The 22,344-nt window shown below is 43.3% G+C and overlaps 2 protein-coding genes across 4 annotated transcripts in view; one reads left to right on the top strand and one right to left on the bottom strand.

Moving 5' to 3' along the window:
- LOC138788615 (cullin-associated NEDD8-dissociated protein 1-like) overlaps window positions 1-11,591 on the bottom strand; it is an 18,480-nt gene extending 6,889 nt beyond the window's left edge. The window contains exons 1-8 of one of the 3 annotated variants that reach the window (XM_069966666.1): window positions 11,542-11,591; window positions 6,209-6,352; window positions 3,965-4,119; window positions 2,697-2,820; window positions 2,359-2,618; window positions 1,991-2,233; window positions 285-577; window positions 58-199 (exon numbers count right to left, since the gene is read on the bottom strand). In XM_069966666.1, coding sequence (XP_069822767.1) covers window positions 58-199; window positions 285-577; window positions 1,991-2,233; window positions 2,359-2,618; window positions 2,697-2,820; window positions 3,965-4,119; window positions 6,209-6,348 — 1,357 coding nt within the window. In that variant the 5' untranslated portion in view covers window positions 6,349-6,352; window positions 11,542-11,591. Of the gene's footprint in view, window positions 1-57; window positions 200-284; window positions 578-1,990; window positions 2,234-2,358; window positions 2,619-2,696; window positions 2,821-3,964; window positions 4,120-6,208; window positions 6,353-7,572; window positions 7,802-11,541 lie in introns of those variants that run through there. The other 2 variants (XM_069966664.1, XM_069966665.1) reach the window with 2 other exon arrangements.
- Window positions 11,585-22,344, top strand: SEC13 (SEC13 homolog, nuclear pore and COPII coat complex component). Its single transcript, XM_069966667.1, has 9 exons — window positions 11,585-11,711; window positions 15,034-15,078; window positions 16,780-16,895; window positions 17,407-17,558; window positions 17,695-17,828; window positions 19,428-19,561; window positions 20,763-20,883; window positions 20,963-21,109; window positions 21,916-22,344. The coding sequence occupies exons 1-9, from the start codon at window positions 11,709-11,711 to the stop codon at window positions 22,024-22,026; spliced, it is 963 nt and encodes a 320-aa protein (XP_069822768.1). The 5' UTR covers window positions 11,585-11,708; the 3' UTR covers window positions 22,027-22,344.

The raw sequence follows: 22,344 nt of genomic DNA, 5'->3' as shown, positions 1-22,344 counted from the left end.
CACTCAACTCGATGTTTGCTATGTATATGCCATCTACACAGCAAACAGGATTCATACCTGGAACTAATGCAGGGATATGCTGGGAGAGGCAGCCTGGAAGTGCACTGGTCAGTTCTGTGAGAACTGCAAAACATCCTTGACGAGACTTGATGCTTTTATCTCTGAGCAGCTTTTGGAGAGACTTCATAACTGAAGGAACCTATGGAGGAAGGACAGCAATGTAGTGACTAATGTGGGCATTATTACTTACTGCCAGGAATGCTATTCCTCCCGTCCTTGGTCACCTGTTTCTGCAGAGCACTGAGTGGACTATCCCCTTTGTCAGTGACCTCCACATTTTGCCTGTGGCTGTGAGAACAACGCGTCTGCCTCAGCAAGGCATTGTATGCAGAGAAGATGTCCGCCTTGACATTCTCCTCTCTTTCTTTAAATCGTGAAATGATGGCCGGAGCTGCTGTTCTATAAAACTCTGACAGGAGATCAGGTCTGGCAGTAATCAGAGTCTCCAGGCACTTGGCTGCTGAGCGTCTCACTTTCCAACTCATATCATCATCGTCACTGTATTCTTCTTCACTCTCTAAAACCAAACCAACAGAAATCACTCATCAATGGGAGAGGCCACCTCCAGTCACATATTACAATATTACAATATTAAAGTACCGTAGTTATTTTTTTGTACATAGGGAGCAGTATTATAGTAGTTATATTCTTGTACATACATGACAGTATTATAGTAGTTATATTCTGGTACATAGGAGGCAGTATTATAGTAGTTATATTCTTGTACATTATATTACACATAATATATACAGTATTATAGTAGTTATGCACAAGCCTAAAGGACAGAAATGGCTGCACATCGCACCCATGGTTGACATGAAAGCCTGTTCAGCTACATTAAAAACCAACATCAGAAGTTAGTATATAATATGATCCCTAACCAAACACTGTGCAGGTCAGTGGACGCAAACCCAGCAAAATGTGCGCAAGCAGGGAACCCCAATGTCACAAGACCAAACCCCAAGCCCCTGCAGAGGAATGGAGAGAGGTAAGAGCTTGTTCACACTTGTGTTGCTTGGTGTCCACTTTTTCCGCCGGTGGCGCCTGCGGGGTTTGGGGTGCCCTTTTGGGTCTGGTCCTGTGACAATGGGGTTACAGGGCCATTCCGTGGCCCCTCTTCTCTGCTTGCGCACGTTTTGCGGGGATTGTGGTCGCTGACCGGCACAGTGATGAGGTTTGGTTAGGGACTCATGTGTATCAGAAGACCTGCACGTGGTACATGAGGCAATATGGTTTGGCCAAATTATATACTAACTTCTGATGTTGGTTTTAAATGTAGCTGAACAAGCTTTCGTGTCAGCCATGGGTGCGATGTGCAGCCATTTCTGTCTTTTTGGCTTGTGCATATTATAGTAGTTATGCACAAGCCTAAAGGACAGAAATGGCTGCACATCGCACCCATGGTTGACATGAAAGCCTGTTCAGCTACATTAAAAACCAACATCAGAAGTTAGTATATAATATGATCCCTAACCAAACACTGTGCAGGTCAGTGGACGCAAACCCAGCAAAATGTGCGCAAGCAGGGAACCCCAATGTCACAAGACCAAACCCCAAGCCCCACCCCCCAAAAAAACACACACAATCAGCAGGAAGCACCTGTGCACACATGGCAAGTACCTCCTATTCTTCCCATTCTACCTGCAGGAGCAATAGTGAGTAGTTAGACCATGTTAACGCTTGTGTTGCTTGGTGGCCACTTTCTCCGCCGCCGGCGCCTGTAACATTGGGGTTGGCCTCCCTTTCCTGCTTATGCCCGCTATGCGGGGTTGGCGGTCGCTGACCGACACAGTGTTGAGTTAGTGTAGGGACTCGTGATCCAGGGGACCTGCACGTGTTGTATTATAGTAATTATATTCTGGTACACAGGATGCATTATTATTTTAGCTATAATCCTCTACTTAGGAGACAGTATTACAATTCCACTGACCTGGTTCTTCCTCACTTTCTGTCTCCATTGTCTCCTCTTCCTCTTCACTGTCATAGTTGTAGTTAGGATCATATGCAATATACTTGAGACACAAATCAATGACTGTTGGGACATAAGGTGAGATCTCTTTGGGGCAGCGTCTGATGAAGGAATCCAATGCCTGAAAACACTGCTCCTGCAGCTCATCATCTTCCACTTTACAAAACCCCACCACAAGGGGCACTATTCTTTCCAGATGTGGCCCTGGAGAAAGGATAAAATGGAGATGTAGTGCTGGACTAGTTCTGCTCTACACTATGTTGTAGAGAATGATTAAACTAGGTATAATTTTCCAAAAAATTGCAATATCATCTTCATGGTGCCCTTACCTAGTCTGTGTCCTGCCTGCAAGCTTACAGCAGCCACACATTGAATGTATGTTCTAGTGGTAGATGTGGATTCATTCTTTTTCATTTCTGCCACTAGATGTTCCACAAGTTCTGTGAACAAGTTTCCATTGCAGGTTTGCACCAGGTGACCAAGCGCCAGGACTGCTCTCTTCCTCACTGCAAGACGAGGGCTGGTGAGCTGGGGAAGGAGACAGCTCAGGATGGATGAATGGAAAGAGAATAGTGCGCCTCCTAATCTGCTGGGAACATAAAGGAGGTGAGATAGTAGCCACTATACAGATACACAATAATTACCTTACTACAACATATCATCTCACCTTCCCAACATGTCTGACAATATATCAAGCGCCTCTAGCTGCACTGCTGCATCATCCTGTTTTCCTATAGCCCCAGTCAGTTGTCCTGTGATCTTTCTGCACACATTGGCAGCTAAGGATGAGCCTGTAGAAAAAATATAAGAATTAAAATTCCCTTGAAAAAACACTGTATTACTTATCCTGTAGTAATCTTGAGTTACAGTTTGTATTGTACTCCAGAGCTGCACTCACTGTTCTGCTGGTGGAGGTATTGTGTACATACATTACATTACTTATCCAGTACTTATTAAGGGGGATATCAAGGATTAGAAAAACTCACAGTTTTTTTTATTGCAAAAACAGCACCACCCCTGTCCTCAGGATGTGTGTGGTATTACAAGTTAGCTCCATACACTTCAATGAAACTGAGCTGCAAAACCCCACCCAAACAAGGACAAAAGTGTTGGTGTTTCTAGAAGAAAGTGGACATGCTGGGTTCACACTATGTATATTTCAGTCAGTATTTTGGTCCTCATATTGCAACCAAAACCAGGAGTGGATTGAAAACACAGAAACGCTCTGTTCACACAATGTTGAAATTGAGTGGATGGCCGTCATTTAATGGCAAATATTTGCTGTTATTTTAAAACAACGGCTGTTGTATTCAAATAATGGCAGTTCTTTACTGTTATATGGCGGCCATCCACTCAATTTCACCATTGTGTGAACAGATCCTTTCTGTGTTTTCAATCTACTCCTGGTTGAGGTTGCAAAATACTGTCCAAATACTGAATGAAATATACTGGGGGTTATTCACACGTCTGTAGAATTGTGTCCGTGCACAGATGGAGTTCTGTGAACTGGACCTGGGAGCTCCCAGCTCATCATGCTTAATTATGATGCTGAAAATTTTGCGCTAGTGTACTGACACAGCCGCATGGTACCACTACAGTTTATTACATGAATGGCAGACTAATGCCTGCAAAAATGTGATCGACCATCAATTTTTTTCGCCCATGGTTAGCTGAAAAGATAAATGTATGGCTTGACTGCCCAAATTTGACCGATCGCTTGCCACTTTGCAAAGGCAAAGTTTTCCCAAATCACAGTGAGCTTTGCCTTGCATGTTGCTGATGGTATTGTCTGTGTGAGCAATCGCACAGACAAATGATTGGGTACATTGTGTCGGCAAGGTCCTATGTATGTGTCAAGCTTCATTTATATGTAGGTGCACTGCCCTTGCCCTTAGTTCACGCCTCTCCGCTAGCTTGTAGTCCTCTGATGTCTACCTGAGCTTGCTGCAGGAAGTTCTGATATAACAGTCTTTAGTCCGATGCTGCAGATATCTCTCAGCTGTTCCTTCTCTGATAGCATGTTACTACAGAGAGTATCCACTATTGTCTCCACCTGATGCTCCTTCACTTTTCCCACCAAAGGACCCAGACTGGAAAAAAAAAAGGTGACAAAAAAGATATTCACTTTCAGAAATGTTAGAAACATGAAGTCATTAAAAAAACTGACTTGTGGGATTTGTAGCTGACTGGACATGTGGTGGCTATTGGAAGTCGACTAGACAAAGGTGAACAGTATAATTTACTGACCATTTGGCTGGTAATGGATGGGGTTCAGCTGTTAAAAGACAATGGTAAATTGTACATAGATGAAACTGTGAACCTAAACTATGAATATATGATAGAGGTCTAAAGGTGGCTGAATCTATGGTGGGCAACTGGAGATACATAGACCTCAATTGTGAATGTATGGTGGGCAACTGGAGATACATAGACCTCAAATTTGAATGTATGGTGGGCAACTGGAGATACATAGACCTCAAATGTGAATGTATGGTGGGCAGCTGAAGATACATAGACCTCAAATGTGAATGTATGGTGGGCAGCTGGAGATACATAGACCTCATCTGTGATGTATGGTGGGCAACTGGAGATACATAGGCCTCAACTGTGAATGTATGGTGGGCAACTGGAGATACAGAGACCTCAACTGTGAATGAATGGTGGGCAGCTGGAGATACATAGACCTCAACTGTGAATGTATGGGGAAAAAAAGTGGAGTTAGAGAAATCTGAGCTGTGCAACTAAGATATAGAACTTGGGACAGGCCTAAGTTATGAATATATAATAAAGACAGAGGAAATTCTCAATTTATGAGGGAAAACTGGAGATTACCTTAACTGTGAATTTATGATGGAGGTCTGAAGATATCGATAGGATGGCCCCGCAGGCCCCCCTGTCACACGGACCCTGTAGCAGTTGCATGCTCTGCCTCCATAGTAGCTATGCCAATTGTGGTCATATATATTAGAGGGGTACATTGAGGGTGCTCTTACATAAAGTGCTATTGGCCACAACTAGTGCTTGTGATAAAGATAATTGCCTTTAAAACAGTGGCAAGTCCAGGTGCAGCCCCCAATTATTGGTGAACTTCAAGTGCTAGCCCTGACCACTGGTGCTTGCCATTTGCTGATAACTGTGGCCTTCACCCAGACCTGGAAGTTTTTCAAGTGTTACTGCCATTTAAAAATCTTTTAACATGACATAGAGAATCCAAAAGTCTCATTCTGAGATCCCCACTGATTGTTTAAAGGGTTTATAGTAAAATAGTTCAGTGGTACTCACTGCACTTACTGACAGCAGCTCCCTGTGTACCTCATACAGCTAAAATTAGACCCCTCTATCTTGCCCTGCTCTGTGGTAAGTCTGTCCATAAGATGTCCGTGCAAGGTGGAGCACATGACCATGCATCCCCCTCCCCTCCCTCCTCCGTAGGCATATACAGGCTCACTGGAGGACACAGAGGGCAGGACATGGTCACATGTTCCTCCATGCCAGCCATGTTATGTACAGAATCACCACAGAACAGGAAAGCACAGCCAGGAGGAGGGGAATCTGATTTTAGCTCCATGATGTACACAGGGATCTGCTGTCGGTAAGTGCAGTGAATATTAACTAATACTGTACACTGAACAATTTTACTATAAAAAAGGCCAACCCCTTTAAGGAGGAGGCACTCTCATAAGTGATTTTCTCCTCATCTCACTGCATAAGAAGCTCTATAGACTTTCTATAGAATCCATCTCCTTCAGCAAGGAGAAATATGGGAAGAGAAGTGCTTAGCTGAGTGCTTCTCCATGCTCCCTCTTTACCCAATCAATCAAGTTTTTTTTTTTTTTTAAATGGCTGTAAAACTTTAAAGTCCCAGTCCCATCCTATCTTTCTCTCAAGTGCTAGCTATGGCCAGTAGCGCCAAAAGTGCCCTCAGTATACATTCAATTAGCGGTGGTGGTACATGGCTCAAAATGTATCTGGGTACAATAAGTGGTTATAGGGTGTGGGACCGTTGTACAAGGGGTAATAATTGGAGGCATGAAGGTGACAGGTGAGTGGGGATTATCAATAGCTAGGAGTTGAATTAAAGATTATAAAGACCATGAAGGATGTCTAGAAGCCATGAGGTACTCATGTATTTATGGACAATGCACATTGAAGGCCACCAGATCCCCACACCTCTCTCACCACTTCACTGCTAAGTTCTGCACCTCTCCGTTTTTGTCCTCCAGCAGTTTAAGGAGCATCTTCACCACCCTCCGCTCGCTGTCCTCATCTAACTTGATGGAGTCCTTCTGCAACTCGACCATCAAATCATTTGTGGCCATGAACCTTTGGCAGGAAGAAACAAAAGTGTGAAATGCAATGGTACAATGGTACAGCATCAAATCTGTACCATCAAATCTGCGGATCTGCTGCAGATCCTGTATATATGTACGCACCCTAAAAGAAAATTGAGAACGCTACATTAAATGTGTACTTTAATGCTATCTCTTGTTCTCTGTTATGAGCAATTTCAGGCTGATCGTAGATCATGTTACTATTAGTATTATTATTATATCAATAAGCTGCAGAAACCTCCCTGCCCCAATGAGCACATATCTCCAGTGCTGAGAACCTCCATATACATCTACAGTATATCTGACATCAGCAGCTGCCCTGCTGTCATATTATAAGGGGATCATATTTAGGACTTTTATATATTAGTACTATTTTTTTGTCAGCCGTTAAAAGGTATCATATCTGCAAGACTGCTAATATGTGTCTCTCTGAGGGACATACACTACTTTACATGTTTGTACACTCACACCATTTAGATACATTTTTGTCTGTATAAGGACCTGTTCACACTACGGAATCAGTGCCGAAATTCCATTCAGAATCCCCCCTACGTGGACTTGCCGAATCCTGCCTTCTATCTGTTTGAATGAGAGGGCCAACGTGCCTTCGCTCTCCCCGCCTCCCATTCAAACAGATAGAAATCGGGATTCAGGGGCCAGGTCCGCGTGTGTGTGTGTGTGTGGGGGGGGGGGGGGTTCTGCACAGAATTTTGGCACAGATTCCGTAGTATGAACAGGCCCTAATGCTGGGATAAGGAACCTTTGGCCCACCAGCTTTAGCTTTGGCTGTCTGGGCATGATGGGAATTGTAGTTTTGCAACAGCTGGAGGGCTAAAGGTTCCCCCATCCCTGGTATAATGGTTACCAAAAACATAATTTTGAGCTATACATCTATTACTGACGGTACTGCCCCCATTTCTTGTACACGTCTTGATAAAGCACAGCATAGAATATGATGGATATGTATTCCACATTCTATCTAATTTCCGTCTCTCACAGGGGTTGTTGAATAAAATTTTCAGTGCCAAAGAAATACAGGGACATTGAGTATGATCACATTAGACTTCGATTGCTTTAAATGTTTAACCCTATAATTTCCATTTCATGAAGATAGCACATATACGATTCTACAGACAGCTCTTTCTATAGATGTTATCACATGTGAAACACATGCACACATGTCACTAACAACTCCAGGAGCCCCCTCCTCACCTGAAGTCCTTGTCACTGGATGTCATCTTCTCCAAAAGGCTGGAGATATGATAGGTGACATTGCTCATGGTGACAGCAGCACTGCAACCAGTCTAGAAAGAATTACAAAGGGCCACGGGGGACAAATGGAGTTGTAACTTTGACCCCTAGACAGAAAGAATATGGCGACGAGGGTAACATACGAGGGAGGTGGGGGGATCTTGTTTGCTGTCCCCTCTTTGGAAGTCACTGGAAAACCTGACACTGTGCTGGTTATTAATAGACGGTGAGTGAGCATCTCAGGAAAGACCTCTGCTGGTCAAAAGGATGAAATACAGGACAGACTGCAGCGTCATATATATGAGAATACACAGGACTACATAATGAAATACTACTGATTTTCACAGAATTATCTTTCATTATGGGTATCCCAACCTATCATATGTTATACCACTGTGCTGCTGCACCTCTATCATCTTTGATACTGTCAACTGTTTTACTGCTGTATCTAAGTTTATTACCAGAGGTGTAACAAGTGTTCTATGGGACCCCTAGGCAACTTTTGTAGCAAAGTTAACATAGCTATCAGACAATCTTTATGCATCATAAGGCTGAGTTCACACACAGTATTTTTGCTCAGTATTTTGGTCCTCATATTCAGTGTCGGACTGGGCCACCGCAGGTGGCACACAGACTGTCGGGCCGCAGGGCCTCCCGACAGTGTCACTTGCCCAGTCAGGTGACAGCATCTGTGTTGAGGCCTTCGTGTGTCCCCCCCCCCCCTCCAGGATATGCACATAGGGCCATCTTTATGGAAGACTGAACAAGTGGCCTCCTATAAGGTGGCTACACAGAGAGGTGCATATACTATAAGGGGGTTATATAGAGTCAGCCACTAAATGAGGGTGTAAAGGGGCCAATACAGATGTGCAGTTTGTAGAGAGATGAGGATGGTGACAGAGTGAGGAGTCTAATATGTCTGGCAGATTCTGTGGATTTGTGGCTCGGAGAAGTTCTCATAATGGCACAGGGCAGATGAAGAAGAAGATGAAAAGGGAAGAACTCCGATAAGAGAAGACGTCCCCTGTGAGTCACCTGATATAACTGCACTGTAATGTAAATGTAGTACAGAACCTGTGTAAAGCTGCATCCATCTCTTTATGACTGGATGAGGTGATAGTGATCTGTGTATAGTGGATCTTATTCACTAGCAGCAGTGGTGTTAGTCAGTATGTGGTGGTATTAGTCAGTATGCAGGGGTACTAGTCAGTATGTGGTGGTGTTAGTCAGTATGTGGTGGTTTTAGTAGCAGTGGTGGTGTTAGTCAGTATGTGGTGGTATTATTTGTAACTCATTATCTGGTACTATGTTTTATTGGTCTTAGTATACTAGATTTGGTCAGTAACAATATGGTGGTAATGGTAGTGGTTGTGGTGTTAATATTTCCCAGGGTATTATTGGTAATATTGCTCTCAGTATACAGGATTTAGTAAGTAATGTCGGTCTTGGCATATAAATAAATAAATAAATAAATATATATATATATATATATCTTGGTCGAGGTCCAAGTTAACAGTCTGCAACCCTCAGCATATGCTGGGAGTTGTAGTACAGTACTACAATCCTCTGATAACTGCAGCTGTAGACAGATGTATTGCTGGACCTTCAGGGCTGATGGTTGTCACCCACAGATTGCAGCCACCAGGAGATTCTGCACACAGTGATTTATTACAGGGTTGTCCTCTCAGAGACTACAATTCCCAGCATACCCTGAGAGTTGTATAAATGTAGGGTGTTCTGAGATTTGTTGCAGATACAGATGAATCCAGGAAAGGAGCGGGTCAGCATGTCGTGTCTCAGTAGTTCTATATTGGTGGGCTCCAGGGATCATTTCCTCTGGTGGGCCCCAGTCCGACACTGCTCATATTGCAACCAAAACTTGAAGTGGATTGCAAACACAGAAAGGCTATATTCACAAACTGTTGAAACTTAGTGGATGGCCATCTTTTTATGACAAATAATGGTCGTTATTTCATGACAATGGCTGATCCACTACATCCACTAAATGTCAACAGTGTGTGAACAGAGCCTTTCTGTGTTTTCACTCCACTTCTGGTTTTGGTTGCAATATGAGGACCAAAATACTGAGCAAAAATACTGTGTGTGAACCCAGCCTTAGGTCATGTTCCCACTCTGTAAAATACCGGCCAATGTCAGTACTGCAGTACCGGCGAGATGATCTTTACCACACACTCCGTTATGTGAACTGACAGTCTGCCGGCGGGTGCGAGCTGCAGAATGCGCGACAGGTTATCTGTCACCATTCTGCAGTGTGCACGTACCCTTAGGCTATGTTCACACAACGTATATTTTCGTAAAAGTACAGCCGTTGTTGCAATCGGCAACAACAGCCGTACTTTGTACGAAAACATACGTTGCCTTGCCTTCTATGGGATCCCGGCCGGAGCGTAAACACATCATATACGCTCCGGTCGGGATCCCTCGCGGCGCCGCAAAGAACTGACATGTCAATTTTCTGCGCCAGCTATTCAGTGAATAGCGGCTGTAGAAAACCATGTCAGTGCACACTATGAAGCGAGTGGTTGCAGCCGCTGTAATTACGGACCCGCAAATGCGGACAGCATTACAAATGTGTTTTAGTTACAATCCGCATTTGCAGGGAGTCACTGTCATGTAGGTGACATGGATGCACAATGGCTTAATTGTTTTGTTGCGGCATGGATCATGGGTCATAGCAATCAATGAGTATTCATGTCGGAAATGATGTGAGAAAGAGGCCATAATGTCACATGATTCATCTGAATATAACAATTTGTAGGATCCAACTTGCACCACATGATAGAATATGCAAGTTTGAGTCAGTATATACAGTAAGAATCCAGACACCATTATTAATGTAAATCTAATTCCTAGGTCAAAAAGAGAGACATGTAAGGGGTAGAGAGGGACATGGGTCAAAAGTAGGGACTGTCCCTCCAAAAGAGAAAAACTTGGGAGGTATGCCATGTTCATTGTTTATAATAAAATACAATAGCTTAGATTTATCAAGTCAAAAATCACACACATTGATAAATCTGGGCCAATTATTTACAGCTCAAAGTCGCACTGCTGAGAGCCATGCTGCTCTCTTATTGCCACAGTGACCGCCATTGCCAAGGAAGGATTGTGCACTAATAGATTTTCTGCTTCAATTCCTCAACATTTTCCATCTCTGGGTATATGCACATAGAGTAATTCTCACAGAAAACTCTGTGCGGAATCCGTCGCTCCCCTGCGAAGTTCTGCCCGTCACATGGTCACATGGGCTCCATTATATGCTTGGGCACATTTCATCGTCCGCCCAAAGAAATGACATGTCTGGACATGCAGCTTGCCCCCGCTCGCAGCTGCGTGCATCTCCGCCTGTGCCATAGACTGTATTCTATACACAGAGATTACGTCATCCATCCCAAGAATGAGAGGTTTGTGTCAGTATGAAGGCAGGGCGCGGTTCTATAATGTGGCGTTCCCCAACCTTCAGGTGTCAGGACATGCTGGGAGTTGTAGTTTTGCAACAGCTGAAAAGGCACTGGTTAGTGAACACTGCAATAATGTGTTCCTGCAGCATCTTCCATAGTAACATGTGTTACTTCTACCTTCCATTCATGGACAGGTGACATTGTGTAAATCAGGGATGGGGAAACTTCGGCCCTTCAGCTGTTGCAAAACTACAATTCCCATCATGCCTGGATAACCGAAGCTAAAGCTCTGGCTGTCCAGGCATGATGGGAGTTGTAGTTTTGCAACAGCTAGAGGGCATAAGGTTCCCCATCCTTGTTGTAAATCAATGCTTTTCAATAGCTCCGCGGCTGTTGCAAGAGCTACAACTCCTATCATTCCCGGGAAGCCATTACGCGTTGTAGTTTTGTAGCAGCCGAAGCCCCAAGGTTACACATACTGATGTGGGAGCATGCTATTGTAATGCGGAACCTTTGTAACTGGGACACTTCTTCTACCCGGACCGGAAGCGGCTGTCACTTCCCGGAAGTAGTAACCGCTCTGAGTCTACTGGAGCAGCCGGGAGCTGCCACGTCTGAGAGAGACAGCAGAGGGACGGAGCGGGAGACTGTGCGGACAGGGCCCGGGGAGCGGACACCATGGTGCGTATCAGCAGCCCGGACACCGTGACCACCCAGCGGGGCCGCCTCATCCGCCCGCCACTCAGCGCTGTACAGCCCGAGGGGTCCAGAGAGTGCTGGGGCTTCCTACTACAGGATTCCTATGGGATGCTAGAGTTACCACAGGACGGGGCTCATGTATCATGGACACTGAGGGAGAGGACGTCTCCATAGGTCATTGTACAGTACATAGAGATGTAGCAGAGCTGAGGATGTCACCTGTCTGTGGTGGTAGGCCTTCATCACACCCGCAGTCTCCATAGGTCATTGTACAGTACATAGAGATGTAGCAGAGCTGAGGATGTCACCTGTCTGTGGTGGTAGGCCTTCATCACACCCGCAGTCTCCATAGGTCATTGTACAGTACATAGAGATGTAGCAGAGCTGAAGATGTCACCTGTCTGTGGTGGTAGTCCTTCATCACACCCACAGCTATGGATCTGTAACAGTGTACACAATAGTATACAGCCCCTTTTACACATCCATAGTGGCTGCTGATCCATTGAAGAGCCACATAAAATCCTGGCAGCCATAATACAGCAAGCCATTATGGACACACATCTGTATTCTGTGCTGTGTGACCGCAGTTATGGCCGGGATTACATAGGACTGCAAGTAACACCTGCCATGTTATCTGCACTCAGTTATTACAGTGTATTATGTGCGGTGTTACATAGATCTGAATTAGCTTTACTGATGTACCTGCACACAGTTAGGCATTATTCACACATCTGTAGTTACATAGGACCAATGTTATTTAATGGCCCCGTTCACACATCTTTATGGGGCCACAATCCATGCACATGTTGTAGTGCTGATAGGGATTGCGGCACAGATTGCCATGTTAAAGAGGTTGTCCTGGCAAAATAACTTGTCCTTTGTCCACAGCATAGGGAACAAGTAAGAGATCAGGTCTGACCTCCATTTCCCCCCCCCCCCCCTCCCTCCTTCCCGCTGGTCTCTGTATCGGGCCCCTGGCTTCTTTGTTATGAATAGTTGTTGCTCTATTCATTCCTATGGAGCCACCAGAAAGTTATTTTGCTCTTTCCGGAGGCTCTTTAGGAAAGGATAGAGCTGTGGGTCACGTACCGTACGTGCGGCTGTATTCGTAAGAAAGAAGCTGGGGACCCGATATGGAAATCGTGGGCGGACCCCTCGCGACCTCTTACTTATCCTTTATCCTGTGGATAGGGGACAAGTTAACTTTGCCTGGACAACCTCTTTAAAGTGACTGTACCACCAGGCCCAGGCTGAAGCACTGGAGGCGGGCCGACCCACTATTAGTGGGAGGAAACCCTAGCCCCTCTATGATAGGGTTCCATTGATTCTAATGGAGTCACGTCACGGAGGGGTGGGGGTTTCTTCCCACTAAAGATGGGTCGGCCCGCCTCCAGTGCTTCAGCCTGGGCCTGGTGGCACAGTCACTGAATGTAGTCCCAATGTAATGCTCTCTGAAGCACGGAGCACTACTGATGCACATTCATAGTGCGGTGCTTAACCCTGGGCTGCACTACGGATGTGTGAATGTGGCCTTATAATTGTGTTTCACATGGTGTTACATAGGCCTGAAACTAACAAGGTGTTATCTGTGATTTGGCCCAGGACCGCAGAGACCACAGTGAGAACTTGTCTTTGTTACATAGGACTGCTGTTACCACCTCTTTTAGCCCATATTAATATCCTGGTGCTGGTGAGGTTAATGCAGGGTAAATGAGATCCTGTTGGCAGCTTCCCCAGCAGCAGAGCAACCAGATAGTCCACACGGATCTTTATTACCAAAAGTAAATGACAAAGGGATAACAATGGAATCTCAATCTTAGATGTTGGAGTCAGAATGTATGCAGCTCTCTGAAAACTATAAAACTTTTTTTACATCTCATGAGATTTCTATGTCTGACTAAAATAAAAATCCATTCTTCATAGTTTCACATACAGCAATAAATGTCCTTAAATAAGCTACGGCTATGTTCCCATCACGGTTTTGGCCTACACCCGCAGTATCTTGGCAGTTTGTTAAAAAAAAAATAAGTTTCCGGCGCATACTGCAGCTTGTTTTTTTTAAGGGACCCTATAGAGTTGTATTGGGTGTGTCAGTTACTGTCCGTACTAGGGCCTGTCCTTTTTTTTTTTTTTTTTTTTTTTTTGCGGAACGGATTGCAGCCCAGTACACAACACGGATGTGTGTATGGGTCCATTGAAATACATTGGTCCTATTTTTCTGCGGATCCGCAAATGCGGACAGGAACAGGATGTGTGAATAGGGCCTTAGACTAACAGATCCTGACAGATCTAACCTGCTGATTGATTCTTATAGGGCAGGGGACCATGAGTGAGGCCATACCTTTTTTTTTTTTTTTATTGCTTAACCTGCAGTTAGATTTATATTAGTGGACAAATAGTCATTTAGTAACTACATTCTACTACACTATTGAGTCCTGCAGAATTAGCCTAAACATATCTAAAATGGAACCAGCATATTAACTTTTGGGCTCTCTTGGTTCATTAAAGTGTCACTGTTTAATTTTTTTATGCAGAAATCTAAAGTCCAGGCGATTATAAGAAACGTAATTGGGTTTATTAGGCAAATATGCCATTATCTGCATCAAAAAGAATGTCCCCCCGTCCCTCCTCTCTCTCATCCACTGCTCATTATCAGGAAATCTCGACTCTTTTGCATCGGTCGGGCCCTGTATAACGTATGGAGGGGGGAGGGGGTAGGATGGAGATTAGTCGGCAGCAGAGAATGGGAGCTGCATGAAAGCCACTATTCTGAGGTCAGAGAGGTCAGTGCTGACTTCAGAGGAGATAGCCAGTGGTGAAGCTCTAAATTAACTCTTTGTTGTCCTGTTTTGGTGCCTCATCTCCCTCCACCCCTCCCCTCTCCATAGAGAACAATGAAGACGGGGGAGAGCTTCAAACTGCTTTTTCATGATAAAAATGCATTTTTTGGCTAATAAACCCAATTACAAAGTTTCTCAAAATCGCCTGTACTATTGATTTCTGCAAAAAAAACAAAATAAAATGTAAATGACAGTGACACTTTTAAGTCTGTGGGTCAGTCAGGAACAGTATTACAAAAGTAACTTTTTTCTTTTCTTTTTACATTGCCAATTTATGCTATGGATGTAGGCCAGATACATGTCAGAAACATAGTCTAAGATGCAATGCAAAGCATGGTTGAAGGATATGGCTACAATGTGAGTCTCTGTCTGGACCGCAATGATAGCACATTACCATACCCTAACATTAGAATAGTTGGTTGGAATTTATCTGCTTGTACCTCTGACCTTTCTCTCTTTCTCAGGTTTCCGTAATCAACACAGTGGACACCTCTCACGAGGATATGATTGTAAGTGAAGGATCCAGCATTTTATCTATGGTTTACTTTTCTGTAGTGATCTCATGTGGTGCTGTGTGGAGTCAGACAATGTGAGCAGTGATTGTCTGCCAGTGGAAATATCACAGTGTAATCTGAAAGCCCACTGTTAAGGGAATATATCAGCTGCATTTGCTGCTAAGAACTGAAGGCACCATTGGATAGCTGTTAAGTATAAAAACCAATGGTACCTTTCCTGGTGCTTATCGTGGGGGCCAAACTATCAAATCTTGTTTTTATTTCTTAGCCATGTGTCAAGAAGGTAGAGCTGAACCTTTGCTTTTGTCTTATTTTTCAGCTATTTACAGCTTGAAAACAGTGTGTGAACCACAATTTATTGGCCTTCTAGAAGCCACTATACATGTTTACTTGCTCCTGTAGTTATATTGAGTACTAGTGTCTTCTGTGCTAACCTTTGTGAAAACCTAGCGTTCTAACATTTATTTTTGCTGGCTTATCCTTAAAGGGGTACTCTGAAAACCAAGGATTTTTTATTTTATTTTTATGCTGCTAATACATTTCTTTAAAGGAGAAGTCCAGCGGTTTATAAAATCCGTCAGCCGGCAAAGGGGGGGGGGATGATTACAAGTACTAATTTACCTCTTCCTGTGCCCGTGGTGAGCGACGGGACCGGCTGTGGGACCCCTGCCAGAAAGCATTTTTCCCCAAGTTGTGATGATGTCTGTGTTATGTTTGTCTGTGCGAAGTTTACAAACTTCATGAAATACTCCCGATCAAGCCAATTACCTTCTCAATGCAGAGAAAGCACTGACTGTGCATATCCAAACCACTGCTCATCTGCAGACTTGACAACAGTCATCCTGTCTTGTTTTTTCCTTTTTCTTTTTTCCCATATACAGAGCCTATATTTTGTATTTTTATCTTTATCTTTTCAAATTTATTTTTCCTAGATTTATTCTTCTGGTCCTCCACAATAGACCATTTTTATATATTTTATTACTAGTTTCTAGTACCAGATTTACCTTTTTTTTAGGCATTTTTTATGTTGTCTGCATGTGCATAATAAATTAATTTCTATATTTTAAACTATAATATTCGGTCTATATATATTATTTATGTCCATTTGCATATATATTATATTTAATCTAATTAGTCTAGAGGACCTTACTCTCCTTTTCTTCTTTGCTCCTGTAGTTATATTGAGTCTTTCACCTCGTACTAGTGTCTTCTGTGCTAACCTTTGTGAAAACCTAGCGTTCTAACATTTATTTTTGCTGGCTTATCCTTAAAAGGGGACTCTGAAAACCAAGGATTTTTTATTTTATTTTATTTTTTTGCTGCTAATACATTGCTTTAAAGAAGTCCAGCGGTTTATAAAATCCTTCATCCGGCAAGGGGGGGGGATGATTACAAATACTAATTTACCTCTTCCTGTGCCCGTGGTGAGCGACCGGACCATCTGTGGGACCCCCGCCAGAAAGCATTTTCTCCCAAGTTGTGATGATGTCTGTGCTATGACCCCCAGACCACCGATCAGGTCGGCCAGGGGCTAATCAGTGCTCTGGGGGCAGTAGCAATGTATCAAACGTTAAATTTTTTTTAAAATTTTTTTTTGTCTTTGGAGTACCCCTTTAAGAAGTGACTTCAATGTTTTGTGTCTTGTAAGATTTCTGTTTATAGATGGCTATGTTAGAATGATTTGTGTTTTCCCAGCATGACGCTCAGATGGATTACTATGGTACACGACTTGCCACCTGCTCCTCTGACAGATCTGTGAAGATCTTTGATGTGAAGAATGGTGGTCAGATACTGATTGCTGATCTACGGGGGTGAGTGATGCCTTAGTTGTATGAGGAACCAAAGCTTCATGTTCCATTGACATTATAAGTCTTTACAGGGGATGTCCCATAATATCTTTGTCCTATAATATACCATTACAATACTGAATGCAGGTCCTGGTAACTAAAGGACACCAGTTTTAAGACTTGCAGTTATTAGCAGACATTTTCTATAAAAAGTGTATGTGCCATCAATCTGTCACAGGAAAACCACTTTAATAGCATATTAGCATATGACTTAGGCTGGTTAAAGGAAATTGCCAAAAATATGAATGAGTTACGGCAGCCAAATTTCTGTACTCCTGCAGCAGTTTATTGGACTACTGCACTGGGAAAATGAACATTTTTGGTCACTGCCAGCTATTTATTTCTGCTGGTTGGTTAAACTGTGGCACATGTCTGATCTGCAGGATTTCTATGCTCTCATTATATTAGAATATTGTATTACAACCACATTTGAGAAATGTATATATCCTCATAACATCTGATTTTGTGTTTTCAGTCATGAGGGGCCAGTCTGGCAAGTGGCCTGGGCTCATCCAATGTATGGCAACATCCTGGCCTCCTGCTCCTATGACCGGAAAGTCATTATATGGAAAGAAGAAAATGGGACCTGGGACAAGACTTATGAATACACAGGCCATGATTCTTCAGGTGACTACACTTGTCTGTATGAGGATAGTAGTACTGCAGTGATGATAGTGTGCTTGTTGCCGTCCTCTTCATTAGCTGTTCTCATATAAAGTCAGAAAAAACTTGCAATTGTAACGCTGTCTTGTGTCTGTTTCAGTCAATTCTGTTTGCTGGGCTCCTCATGACTTTGGGCTGATGTTGGCTTGTGGCAGTTCAGATGGCGCCATTTCTCTCCTCACTTACACAGGTGATGGTCCTTGGGATGTCAAAAAGATCAGCAATGCACATACGGTAAGCACCAGAGTACAGGGTTAGAGAAATTAGGCCACCCCCAATTAGGTGGCTCAGTAGATCGTTCTGCTGCTCCAAATGAGATTCTTGGTTTTCAGTAACACTATCCATTCACAAAATGCATTCTTGCTTTAATTACTACAACTTGCACACAAATGCTGACCTTCTGAGCTAACCCTGATGTAGTCACACAGGCAAAAATGAGGGGTGCAAGAAGGCCAGTCTGTTAGGAAATAACAGCAGATCATTCGTGCTGAGACATACTGTTAAAGTGCCTCCTATCAGTAACTTTCTGTACTAAAATACTTTATTTAATAAATGACGGTAGCATAATCTAGAGGGCCCATAGTCTGATTTTTGTCTAATTTGGAGCAACAAAATGCCCTCTAGAGCTTGTGGGAAGTAAAAACAGTCAGCACTATCTGTACTCAATGTAGTTACTACAGACTTAAAAGGACAACTCTGGTGAAAAGCTTTTTCCCAGTAATTGAAACACATTACACAGTTATATAACTTTGTAATATGCTTCAATCACCTATCTGCCCTATCTCCCCCCCCCTCTCAATCCCCCACCAGGAAGTGAAGTAAACTCATTCTTGCCTAATGACTGTTGACCCCAGGCTGCTCTGTGGAAGCCATTTTGTGACAATTACATCATCAAGAGGGAAACTGGTCTAAGCCCTGTTAGGCCAGCTTCTCTTTGTCAGATGACTCAGGTTGCTCAGCTCTGATTGGCTGAGCAAGCTGTAAGCCATCTAACAGCTCTACAGAGTCCGTTAGACATCACAGGAGACAAAGTGCATCATGGGAAAGCCCAAACCAGGAAGTAAAGAAAAGTTCAATTTCTTTTTTTAGTGTAGTGCTCTGCAAGATGTGATAGCAAGACAGAAGTTCCAGCAAACATGGAAATAAACACACTTGTGGCACCCACTAATAGATGTAAATTCAGGGCCAATATGAAGCACTGTATGTGGCATAAAACAGCCGTTGCTGTCAGTTTAATTTCATTAAAGGGGAAGTCCAGGCAAAATTATTTTAAGATATATTATTGCCCAACAAAAGTTATGAAAATTACTAATAAACACTGGTAAACTCACCTATAGTGCATTTTTCTGCACTTACTACAGCATGTCCTGTTCAGGTCTCTGTAAAGTTGTTGATGTCACGTCACATAAAGTGCCGACACCTGCTGCTCCAGTCTGTCTCACCGCTGCAGCAGGTGTCAGCAGTTTATGTGACGTGACATCAACAACTTGCATCTCCCATAATAAGTGTCTATTAGTAATTTTCATAACTGTATATTTACCAAACATATGGGACAAACCATTGAGTCAATTCCCTGCAACACCAGTAGATGGCAGTGCTAACTATTGAGGTAGACTGTGCCCAATTAAATGGCCATTGCAATTGCCAGACTTGACCTTATTGGACATTTTCTTATCATAGATAAGGTATATTAAAGGAAATTATTATTGATTTTATTAATATTTCATTCATCTATTTCAACCATATTCTAATTTATGGACCCCCTGTATAGCTGCCCTGCTGTCTTTCCCTAGTGGTCTAAATGGAGATATATTTCTATTTTGTGCCAATTAGATTGGTTGTAATGCGGTCAGCTGGGCTCCTTCTGTCGTCCCAGGAAGTTTGGTGGATCAACCATCTGGACAGAGACCAAATTATATCAAGAGGTTTGTCTCTGGTGGATGCGACAACCTTGTAAAAATCTGGAGGTAAGTGACAACCTCTGTTTCTAAAGCCATGTTCCCCCTGTAAGCTGTAAAAATTATATTGGTAATACTAAGGGAACCATACAGCCCAATAAGTTGCCGTATTTAACACTAACACTAATAACAGTACCCCTGAAGTAAGGTGCGCTGTCATGAGTCCATGAAAACATGATTACTGATGAGTAATTCTGCATTTTACTGTAATGCTCATGACCGCTCCCCTCGCTTCAGGAGCGCTGTTACGAGCTCATGAAAATACTAGCTTACATTACCAGTAAGCTTTTTGCTATATGCTTATTTGGCCACATGACTTATAAAAGTGAAACCAAGTGATTCATTTGCACAAGCTGCACACTATTGCAGTATATGCGGACACCCTGCATGGCCTGGATGGACAGCTGGGTCACAATTGGTATGTGTAATCATTCCTATTAAGAGGTTAAAGGTAAATGACAACTGGGTATGACATAGAGGTGTTTTGTGTTTGTGTGTATGTGTGGCTCTCTTCATAGCATGGACATGCCAAATCTTTAGGTCCCCAAACACCTTGTACTTTTGTCAGCTCTACCCGCCACTTGCGGCAGGTTTAACTCTTAGTATAAGGTGTTTGGGCCTCTCCCCACCGACAGATGTCAGTGGAAATAGGGGTCGGGTATGATGAAATATCACTGTCTGACCCCTTTATTCTGGAAGAGATGAGCCATAGTTAGAGTGGGAGGGGAGGATGGGGGCTGGATGGTAGAGAACTGTAAGCTAAACATTGTTCAGCTGTCAGTTATTGAAGGTGTATGGCCACCTGAAAACCAGGTAAGCACAGTCCAGCTCCCATATATTCTGAAGGAAGTAATAACAACATGCCCAGTATACGGAGCATGACACTACATGCTAGGGACAAGGCTTCTCAGTCCTCCGTTATCTCTGTCCTAATGGTTGAACACCACCCATCAGACTTTATAATCCTGTTAACGGGACAGAAAAAGGAACCTGCATGACTTTTGTGCCCTGTTTTATCCTGTTTTAATAGTAAATTTGCTATAATTAATAAATTAATGGATGTTTCAACAGGATGCAAAAATGTAATGTGAACAGGGCTTTAATCCTTCAAAGCTTTTAGTGTAGAAACAGACAAGGCTTTGAGGAATAAAAACATATTGTTCACTTAATGAAACAACCAAGGTAAAGGAGCTTTTGCTTGTAACTACAGGGAGGAGGATGGGCAATGGAAAGAAGATCAGAAGCTGGAGGCACACAGTGACTGGGTGCGGGATGTGGCCTGGGCACCTTCTATTGGCCTCCCCACCAGCACCATAGCCAGTTGTTCTCAGGTAATTTTGGGGACTAGGTTCAGTGTCATAATGGAGTTCTGTGTATGTTGTGTCCTGATCTTTTTATGTGTATTTGCAGGATGGCAGAGTTTACATCTGGACCTGTGATGACCCGACCACAAACAGCTGGACCCCGAAACTTCTGCACAAATTCAATGATGTAGTCTGGCATGTGAGCTGGTCCATCACAGCCAACATCCTGGCTGTGTCTGGGGGAGATAACAAGGTATGGGGAAGGGGGCATGCTTCATAATATATGAGGATTGTAGAAGAGTGATGTGGTCATACAGTAAACAGATGGCTGCTGACATGTTACTGTAAGGTTCTGTTAATATGGCGAACTTTAGTCACAAGATAGTAGTAGGGGAGTTAAAGTGACACTGTCACCCCCTTTTGTGCATTCTGACATTTCTACACAGGTGTAAAGGGTAAGTTTAGCGTTTTTCCTAACTTATTTCATATCGTACGTCATGGTGCTTGTTCAAGTAAAAAGTGTCCTTTTATCAACTGCAGATTGTATTAAGTGGGCGTGGCCTTTTGGCATTAGCACCACTTAGTCCCGCCCACAACGGCACCGTTGGTCCCGCCCCCCCCTTGACGACCATTGGTTGGCCACTGTAAAGGGGGAGGGGTCTAGACCTTTCGGCCAGCCTGTTCCAATGGCCGGCGAGGGGGCGGGGCCAACTGTACCGTTGTGGGCGGGGCTAAGTGGGGCTAATGCCGCAAGGCCCCACCCACTTAACTCAATCTGCAATTGATAAAAGATGACTTTCTACTTGAACAAGCACCATGACTTATGATATAAAATAGGGTATGAAAACCGCTAAATTTACCCTTTACACCTGTGTAGAGATGTCAAAATGCACAAAGGAGGTGACAGTGTCACTTTAAATATTCTGCTTCCATATTGACATCTGAACAACCATCAGTGGTATTTTTTGTTTCTATCCAGGTATAGACTTCAGGTGTTTGGTATACTTTATTCCTTTTTTCTTATTGTATATATTAACACCATTACTTGCCATGTTTTAGGTGACCCTGTGGAAAGAGTCCGTGGATGGCCAGTGGGCGCTGATCAGCGATGTAAACAAGGGACAAGGGGCTGTGTCTTCAGTGACAGATGGACACCAAAATGAGCAGTGATCTATTTCTGCATCCCACAATTAATTCCAATATCCTGGTCTGTTAGGATGAATCATAGGACAAATTGCCCGCGATACTTATTAACTACTTCATGGCCAAGTGGAACTGCATACTCTCTCCTCCAAGAATACAGTTTTGGGGGACTTCAACAATTGCTGCACGTTTTTTTTTTTTTCTATATTCACTAAATTATTGGTTACACCAGTACAAGCAGTGACATCTCTGAATTTCCCCATAAATGTTTTATAAAATTACAATGTTGCCCATTTTATTTGTAAACTTTGTTTAAATCTTGGAATAAAATATTCAATTATTGCA

Source organism: Dendropsophus ebraccatus, chromosome 4 (assembly GCF_027789765.1).
Source record: "Dendropsophus ebraccatus isolate aDenEbr1 chromosome 4, aDenEbr1.pat, whole genome shotgun sequence".
In the NCBI taxonomy this organism is placed as follows: domain Eukaryota; kingdom Metazoa; phylum Chordata; class Amphibia; order Anura; family Hylidae; genus Dendropsophus; species Dendropsophus ebraccatus.
Note: the sequence above shows the minus strand (reverse complement) of the source record. Positions and strands in the feature narration are given on the sequence as shown.

Excerpts from the sequence above, each read along its gene's own strand:
- SEC13 (XM_069966667.1), top strand. Across the intron at positions 15,079-16,779 it reads CCTCTCACGAGGATATGATT|CATGACGCTCAGATGGATTA; the intron begins GTAAGTGAAGGA and ends GTGTTTTCCCAG. Across the intron at positions 19,562-20,762 it reads AACCTTGTAAAAATCTGGAG|GGAGGAGGATGGGCAATGGA; the intron begins GTAAGTGACAAC and ends TTGTAACTACAG.